At 37.7% G+C, this 9,087-nt stretch overlaps 3 protein-coding genes across 5 annotated transcripts; 1 reads left to right on the plus strand and 2 right to left on the minus strand.

Annotated features, from left to right (window-relative positions):
• Positions 265–1,764, minus strand: LOC104723143 (autophagy-related protein 8h). The gene is made up of 5 exons (XM_010441493.1): positions 1,544–1,764; positions 1,396–1,451; positions 887–939; positions 671–789; positions 265–547 (listed from the first exon to the last, which is right to left on the minus strand). Exons 1-5 carry the CDS (start codon positions 1,584–1,586, stop codon positions 459–461), a joined length of 360 nt encoding a protein of 119 aa, XP_010439795.1. The 5' UTR covers positions 1,587–1,764; the 3' UTR covers positions 265–458.
• Positions 1,969–4,434, minus strand: LOC104723234 (pentatricopeptide repeat-containing protein At3g06430, chloroplastic). Of its 3 annotated transcripts, none has more exons than XM_010441598.1 (3): positions 4,042–4,434; positions 3,454–3,896; positions 1,969–2,871 (listed from the first exon to the last, which is right to left on the minus strand). In XM_010441598.1, the coding sequence occupies exons 1-3, from the start codon at positions 4,375–4,377 to the stop codon at positions 2,181–2,183; spliced, it is 1,470 nt and encodes a 489-aa protein (XP_010439900.1). In that variant the 5' UTR covers positions 4,378–4,434; the 3' UTR covers positions 1,969–2,180. The 3 variants fall into 3 exon arrangements, with proteins under 3 accessions (XP_010439900.1, XP_010439976.1, XP_019100278.1); XM_010441674.1 differs by having other exon boundaries at positions 1,969–2,545; positions 3,128–3,896; XM_019244733.1 differs by having other exon boundaries at positions 1,969–2,300; positions 2,883–3,896.
• On the plus strand, positions 4,738–6,864 carry LOC104723386 (bidirectional sugar transporter SWEET8-like). Its single transcript, XM_019235935.1, has 6 exons — positions 4,738–4,850; positions 5,190–5,226; positions 5,344–5,566; positions 5,670–5,828; positions 5,932–6,054; positions 6,835–6,864. Exons 1-6 carry the CDS (start codon positions 4,805–4,807, stop codon positions 6,862–6,864), a joined length of 618 nt encoding a protein of 205 aa, XP_019091480.1. The 5' UTR covers positions 4,738–4,804.

The raw sequence follows: 9,087 nt of genomic DNA on the forward strand, positions 1-9,087 counted from the left end.
TCTACTTCTACAGTTGCGGTTCAGCGCAAACACATTATCGCATGAGACACACAATCCAAGTCGTAGGGGACACGTTTACCGCACCGACATTGAATTTTCTTAGGCCTCGTTTTACCTTATCTCCCCAAACTAACGTGCTTGCACGAAACTATTATGTTCCATTTCCTTCTCTTTTTATTTTTTTGGGGGAAGAACAAAACACCAAAACGAGTTTCGTGTGTGAATCATACACATTGTTTTATTATTGCCATTTGTGTTACATGATTTACAAAGTCAAATGCATTTTTCTTTTTTTTTAGCTTTTGTCTGTACAATGTCAGCTAAGAACAATAATAACAACAACAACAAGAAGAAGAACAGCTGACATTATTATTATTATTCACAAACATAAGAATGAAACAAATGGGATTATTGAGAGTGCGCGCTTCACAAACATAAGAAGCGGCAAATCTTTTTGGTTAGCCGAAAGTTTTCTCGGTGCTGTAACACATGTACAAGAACCCATCATCCTCCTTGAAAGTATTGTAGAGAGAGTCCATGCGACTAGCTGCACATAATCAAGAGACCAAGTGTTAAGTTGTTAATAATGGAAGCATGCAAGCGCAGGTAGTAAAGTCTTTCTTTTAACATAGATGATGATGATGATGATGATTGTTAATTATATAATTACCGGTTTGAGGAAGAGTGTTGTGTACAAATACAAAGAGAGCCTTGGATGGATCTAACTGCATCCTTTGGCTAAGCATATGGATGAAATGTCCAACAGTCATGTCTCGTGGGACCAAGTATCTGCAAAGAACAAGAAGGAATGATTAATTAAAATTGGACAGGTTTCACTTTTTTTTGTTTCAACAACAACAGCTAAAAAATTGATGTCACAACTCACTTGTTCTTCTCCATGTCTGGGAGATCCGCGTTTGAATATTTCTCAATGATCACCTAAACAATAATAGTTAAAATCATCAAATACACATATTACTAAGGACACAATTGATTCATATAGAAGATTCTCTGGATTATTGAGAAAGAAAATAAAGGGTAACATAATAATAATAAGGTAACTTAGAAGAACTTGTGTGTTTTGGTGCTATTGTGACATTGACCAAGAGTGAGGGATCAGCAACAAAACGCACAAACTAAGTCAAATATATATATATATCAGATCCCAGATCGTCTAATCAAACCATGGGGTTTTAATTAAATACAATGAATTCACAGAAATTAGTCTAGCAATTGAAGAACAACACATAGATGAGAAAAAAAAAAAAAAAAAACTGAACAAAATCGATTCTCGAACCCTAAGGAGGAAACCCACAATCACACGGCAGCTAAGAAGACGGAGCGAACAAGAAAGAAATCAAACGATTTTTTTCTGAAAAAAAAAAGCAAACTAACCGGAACTCTATCTGGGTATTTCGCAATGATGTTCTTCGACTCCTTCAATCGCTCATCTGCAAAAAGACCCGATCAAAACTTGCTTCTGAAGCATGTTTTTTAGGGAAAACAAATGCCAAAACAGAAGAAGAGATCAAAAAGTACAAACCAGAGGAGAATTGATCCTTGAAAGACTTGACAACAAACCCCATTCCTAAGATGATGATCTTTCCGGCGAGAATCGAATCGGTGGTCTTTTGTTTGGTTTGTTTGATTACAGAGACAACAGAGAGAGAGAGAGAGAGAGAGAGGAGGGATGTGTTCAATATTATCTTTTGTTTCGTTTGCTTTTGGATTTGATTTGTTTGTTTTAAGAAGAAACGGTAAAAGAGATACCAAATACCAGAGATTTATTTATAGAACCAAAACGACACGCAGTTACCTTACCAATTAATCCACTTTTTTGGACTTTTCCATCTATTTGGGCTTTATTTCTATTTTGTTGGCCCATCAAACTATGTTATTATTTATTTTATTTTTACATTATACAAAAAATATGTTAAAATTATCATTTATCATGATCCATCCAACAAAGGCAACAACTGTCAACTATGATGAATCAATCTATAGAAACAATGGAAGGATTCCTTCACAAGTTTTTTAGGAAAACATTTAACATAATTAAATAAGAAAATAAGCTTTATACACATAGCTGCAAGAACAATCAAGTGTATATTACAAACTCTTATTCTACTGTTTTGAAAGGAAAAGCTCTCTCCTTTTGCAGAGAGATTCAAAAACTGCAATCATCCTGCCGGCAGATTCTCCTCATCTTTTCTGGCAGCTGTGCGATCCATAACCTTTTGCCTCTCTTGTTCCAAGTAATAGATCTTATCATTCATACCTTCCTTTTCATACGCTTCGACCATGATCTCAAACGTTCTTGAATCGCATACACATTGTCTCTCCTTCATTCTTGTGTACACTCTCTCCATCTCTATCAGATCATCAGCTTTAGCACACGCTGATATAACCGCATTGTAAAACGATGTGTTCTCGGGGATCTCAAACTTTGCAGCCAACTGAACACTACTTATCACCTTGTGGAAAAGACCAGCATTGGCAAATCCGTTAATGAGACAACAAAAGGTCTTTGTGTCTGCTTTCATACCTTCGCTGCGCATCTGATCAAATGTCAGCTCCATGTTCTTTGCATCACCAACATCCGCAAACGCCTCGATGATGTTGTTGTACGTCGATGTTGTCCATGGAAACTCAAGCTTTCGCATGTATTCCATGACAGACGACATCTTATCATACATTCTCTTCTTCCCATAAGAACCAATCAAAATATTAAAAGTTCGAGTCTCTGGCTCAATCCCAAAGTTCCTAAACTTTTCGTACCAGCTCTCCATCATATCTATCTTACCCATGTTCCCAAACACACTAAGAATAATATTCATAGTCCACACGTCAGGTTTGCAAGCAGTACTCACCNACGCTTCGACCATGATCTCAAACGTTCTTGAATCGCATACACATTGTCTCTCCTTCATTCTTGTGTACACTCTCTCCATCTCTATCAGATCATCAGCTTTAGCACACGCTGATATAACCGCATTGTAAAACGATGTGTTCTCGGGGATCTCAAACTTTGCAGCCAACTGAACACTACTTATCACCTTGTGGAAAAGACCAGCATTGGCAAATCCGTTAATGAGACAACAAAAGGTCTTTGTGTCTGCTTTCATACCTTCGCTGCGCATCTGATCAAATGTCAGCTCCATGTTCTTTGCATCACCAACATCCGCAAACGCCTCGATGATGTTGTTGTACGTCGATGTTGTCCATGGAAACTCAAGCTTTCGCATGTATTCCATGACAGACGACATCTTATCATACATTCTCTTCTTCCCATAAGAACCAATCAAAATATTAAAAGTTCGAGTCTCTGGCTCAATCCCAAAGTTCCTAAACTTTTCGTACCAGCTCTCCATCATATCTATCTTACCCATGTTCCCAAACACACTAAGAATAATATTCATAGTCCACACGTCAGGTTTGCAAGCAGTACTCACCAGCATATCAGACAAAACTTTCTCCATCTGATCAAACCTTCCTACCCTACCGTACCCACTTAAAACTATGTTCTGCGTCACAGTGTTTGGAGTTATCATACGTTCGTCCATTTCCTTGTACAACGAATCAACCAAGTCAAACTGAGAAGCATCCACACACGCCTTAAGCAGAGTGCTGTAAGTGAAAACATCAGGTTGGCATAAAGGCAAGCTTTTCATCTTGTCAAGAACTGAGAAAGCACCGTCGATGAGACTGCTGCGAGTGTAAGCAGCGAGAAGAGCAGTGTAGAGCTCAGCAGTAGGTTCAAGTCCTTCTTCAAGCATTTCGTCGAACAGCTTCTGTGCATGATTTGGTTGTCCAGATTTCCCCAAAAGAACAAGCAGCTTCATATAAGTTCCTTCCTTTGGTTGATAAAACGTTTGTTCCCTCAACATACCAAAAACCTAATAATCATCAAACCAAAAAAAAAATTCCCAAATTGAAGCAAAATCATATCTACAGATTTACACAACACACACACAAAATTGCTCATTCAAATTAAACTTCTTGGTTCAAAATTAGACTTCTTGATTTCAAAATTGGGGATACCTCAAGAGCTTGTAACCACTGCTTTTTGGCGATGAGATCGGACAAGGTTTCAGTGACGGTGTTAGCCCATCCATTAGCTTTGCTTCTCCTGTCGAGTTTCTTCTTCACATTCTTCATCGGAGCTCTTCTCGGAGAAACCGGCTCCGTGATTCCGGGGAATTCGCCGTCTTTCCAAAGCCTCTTCTTCGTCGTTGTAGCACTTCCCGGAGATGATTTCGAAGCAACTAAAACGCATCGTAAGAAGCTCGCGTCTCTGTGACGTAACCTACGCTTTCCTTCTGGGATTTGAGACGAACATAGAGATGATGAAAACGAGAGAGACATTGACGACGCCATCGTCTTCTTCCTTCCTCTCTAACTGTCACTCTCTCTGCTACGGATAATTCCCGTCTCAACAATACTTTTGGTTGGATATGGCAAAATACCCGGTTTATGTAACCGAACCGGAAACACATCGTAACCGTTCAAAATTATAAAAAGCTCATACATTTGGAACCGGACCAAACCGAACCGTTCAAAATTATAAAAAGCTCAAAACATCGTAACCGTTTAAAATTATATGAGACATACCGAACCTATTAACAAGGTAACAAACAAAAAAATATTTGGATTTTCAAAAATCCAACTCCACAGAAATATATGCCGAAGAAAACAAATAAATCCAGAGAAGATAATGACTCCCTTGACTAAATCTTCTTCTCTCTAACTCGTTAAAATGTACTTATTAGATTAGCCTTTCTTTTTGCTCTTTCTCGATTTCACAATGATGATTAACGCCAAAGATATTCGTGTAATCATCGGAGTTATTGGTACCATCTGCGATCTCTCCCTCCCTCTTTTACGTGCAATCGATATATGTTGTTTATCTTTTGTGCGCATGATCTATAGCCGTGTGTAGTGTAGTGTAATTTAATTGGTACTGATTCCATGCTACGCGCATCACTTATCTAGTTGTTGTTTTTTTTTTTTCCTTTTGTCAAAAGTGTAGCTAGTTGTTCTTGTGATCATGCACGGAACTAATCGTCGTTATAATTGAGATGCTTAATTATCCTAATTTTTATTTACTGACTGATTTTAGTTAGCACAATATCGATATAGCTATATGCCTATATATATTATTCTTACAATTTTTCTCTGGCTTGGTGCAGGGAATGTTTTATCCACTGTGGTCTCCCTCTCATATGTGTTAGTTCTTTGTCTTTGTTTTTTTTTTTTTTTTTTTTTTTTTTTTTTTTTTTTTTTTTCATAATGTTTTGTTTAATTAAGAGTTAAAAGCAATTTTCCTATATGTACTACGTACAGGCCAAGGTTTATACAAATATACAAGAAGAAATCAGTGGAGGGATATAAAGTTAATCGTCAGTTGCTGATGCTGGCTAAATGTAGTTTGTGGGTTTTGTATGGTATCCCTTTTGTTCACAATGACAGTAATAGTATTCTCGTCTCCACTAGTAATGGCGTCGGTTTCGTTATCGAAGTTATCTATGTCGTTGTCTTTTGGATCAATTGTAACGACGAATCACGTGTACGTAGCTGTCCCTCCATTTTTTTTTTTTTTAATAATGCTTATATATATATGTCTAAATATTGGATATTGATTTTGAGGATACGGCTATCTTGATGTGCAGAAGGGTCACGATTTGATATCTCTTATTTTTGTTATTACATTCGTGTCAACTGTGTATTCGATTACTATTTTGGCATTTTGGAGTTCACCTTACAAGCATATACTCGTGGGTGTTGTTTGCGACGCTTTCAACATTTGGCTCTATCTTCACTTGTCCCTGGTAAAGCTCTCTCTTTCTTGTGATGGATTAGTAAACTATTTATAATATTACTGGTTTTGATTAAATTAGTTTTTGATTTTCATGTTGGTGCAATAAACAATAGAACAAAATGGAGAAGAATAAGAACTTTACGTACATGCCATTTTGGCTGTCGTTAGTTAGTTTCATTAACGCTGGAATTTGGAGTGCTTATGCTTTGATCTACAAAATTGATATCTACGTCCTTGTAAGTCTCTTCTTTCTTTTTCTTTTTCTTTTTGATTGACTTTCATCAGTACTTAGATTGAATTCATTTATAATCGTTGGTTTTTTTTTGTGTGTGTGTGTGTGTTGCGGAACAGATAAACAGTGGCGTGGAAGCACTATTTTGTGCATTCCAATTAATAGTCCATGCATGTTCCTGCATACGCCAACTATGCGTTAATGTTTGATGTTTGGTATTTATGATGATGATCAATTTTGGTATGTTTTTGTATTGTAAGGAGTTATCTTTATTTTAAGAAATCGAACCTCCGCATAAATTTTGACGAGTATTGCTAATTTAGTGAAATATATCGAATTAGTAGAGAAAAAAGATGGTCTGAAAATACAAAAGAATCCCTTAATTGCATCACTGCCGTTAGTAAAACATTGACAAATAAGTAAGGGACCACATGATAACCCATAAAGATTTTCCCACGTAAAGTTCCTTTGGAAAAAACTTTTTTAGAAAAGTAAGACCAGTAACTCTATCCGCTAGTGTAAAACTAAAGAGGATTTAATCTTTGAAGATTAGTGAATACAAGTAGCATAACCTTGGTCTGCATATTTGTTCTACAACGAGAGTTCAATCCTCTGGTCTAAGTGCAGGAGTGGGAGAGATGCTTTACACCATGTCATAAGGTATTAGCAAAGGCTCTCTTAGTAGGTGACCTCTTCTGGTTTTTTTAAAAGATCATGGTCATGAATTACAACATGTATCTCTCTGGGTTTAGACTAGTTTTTAGTCTTTTTGGCATCTGTACAGTCTGAGGCATTCCACAAGCCATGTTCATGATTGTAACATTCTTATTCTATAATCAATATTAATCCAGTGACAAAGCACAAAAAAAGCCTTGGTTTGCCGGAGTTTTGGATAAAGTAGTGTCCAGTTCATCTTTTTACAATGATGACAATGATAAGTTTATGATCATTAATTAGGTTTGGCAGTTTTTAGAGAATAGTAATTCAACAGTTAAAAAAATAGATAATCATTTCAAAGACATGATATATATATTCTATTAGGGATCATCTTCTAGTGTGGGATATTCTAGCATTCTAATATACTTGGTCAAGATATCAATGTTCATGTGAATAGCCTAACAAAAGTCTTCTCTAGCAAGTATTTGTTGATTTTAATTTTAAAAGTTTATTATGTTCCACCCTAAATCATCATTCTAACTTATAAGTGGGCTAAAACTAAATGGTGAAGTATTTCATATAATTAAACAAGAAACATAAACGAGATCATAATGAAAAGTCAGGTGAAAGAGCAAAACAAAAACAAAACAAAACTCCTTACGATAATTGAATTATTGCAATCTTGCAAAACTCCTCTCAGGTTAAGGAACTAGCCAGGCCGCAGATCAGAGGTTTGATGGTGGGACTTGATTTTGATTGCCTGGTTGCTGATCCATGAGCTTGGCAATAAGGTCTTCTGAAACATCGATTTCGAGCTTATAATCTGCCACAAGTTCAAGTATGTCTCTCACTTTCTCCCAATCTTTGTCATCAGCCTGGAACTTAGTTGCTAAAGCGGTGATATCAATCATCAGGAGCAGTGAAGGAAATAAGCCATTAAGCTGAAAGAAACAACTAAGCCGGATGGCGGCAATAAACTGGTGTGTATCGTGAAGCTTTTCAACAATCTCTGAGATGACGACAGTTTCAAGACCAAGTGATTGAAAGAGTTTTGGAGCCTCCTTGGGATGAGCAATAGAGAAGGCAAGTTGAGCAGTCTCATCTGGATTGATCACTGAATTCTGCAATCCACATGTCACAATGAATTGCAGAAAAGCCAACACCTCGAGGGATGACGACGATCTTGGAGTTGCAGTACTAATTCTTCCTTTCCATAGAATTGCCAGCTCTTGGGCCTTGGGGTCAATGTGATCATCAGGCTTCTTAACAGGCAAGTTGTTCATAATTTTCCTATTCGAGTCATGGATACGTTTCCAGCGCCGCTTCGACATCTCACGGGCCTCATTCCATGTTTTCTCCACACTCTTCTGGAGTTCTTCATACTCTCTGCGTCTCTCAGTTTTTTCAGCCTCTGCGTTAGGATCCTCCTGCTTTGCACTCGACCACCTGCTCCGCCTCCTCTTATTAGAGGGTTCCTCGACGACATCTTCTTTTCTCCTTTTGTCGGCTTCTTGTTCTTGATATTCTTCTTTATGACCACCAGCGGTTGGACGAGGACGAGGTGGCACTCCACCGACGTTAGCAATATTTGAACGCACCCTAGAAAGGGTCAATTGGGCATCATACAGTAAACGTCTCATCTGATCAGAAAGGATCCCATTGGCTTCCCCAACCAACTTGAAAGCAGCCTCTGCACCAGCAAGCTTGTTCTTGTCCGGATGAAGAAGCAGAGTGAGATTTTTGTATTGCTTCTTGATTGTGTCGGCATCAGCCAAACGGTGAACCTGAAGGATACCATACCAATTGTCAAGCCCATTGATTTTGTTGTGTGCAGAAGAATGTACATCACATATGGCCATCATGTGCGGTATGTGGATGAGATTGGGGAAGAGTGTTTGAGCCTTGGTAACAAATGTATGAGCTCCAACAAAATCACCAGCCATCATTTTTTCCTCTGCTAATTTTTGCGCCCTCAAAGCCTCTTCTTCCTTGTTGGAATCCATTCGTAGCGATCCGAAAAACACAAACAAGCCAGTCAAGGATAATCCCTGCTGCACAAGACAATAATCCAGAGCACTTCATGTAGTCATTTACAGTGAGATTTAACCAAAAGGTTCCTAATCCTAAACCGTTACATTAACTACTACTTGGTGCTTAACGTTTCAAAGACAAACAAGTTGTGAGATCTGGGAAACAAATGCACGATTAAATCGACTAGGCTTGAAAGAAAGGTTCATAAACCATAGCACTACGATTGGATTCAACATAATAATAATACTCACATTTTTAGATTGCAATGCAATTTAATAGAAGAGAAACAGAATCGTACGAACGAGTGGCCTACCCGGAAACACATAAATCAATGGAGAAAGGCAGCAAA

Source organism: Camelina sativa, chromosome 1 (assembly GCF_000633955.1).
Source record: "Camelina sativa cultivar DH55 chromosome 1, Cs, whole genome shotgun sequence".
Classification (NCBI taxonomy): Eukaryota; Viridiplantae; Streptophyta; class Magnoliopsida; order Brassicales; family Brassicaceae; genus Camelina; species Camelina sativa.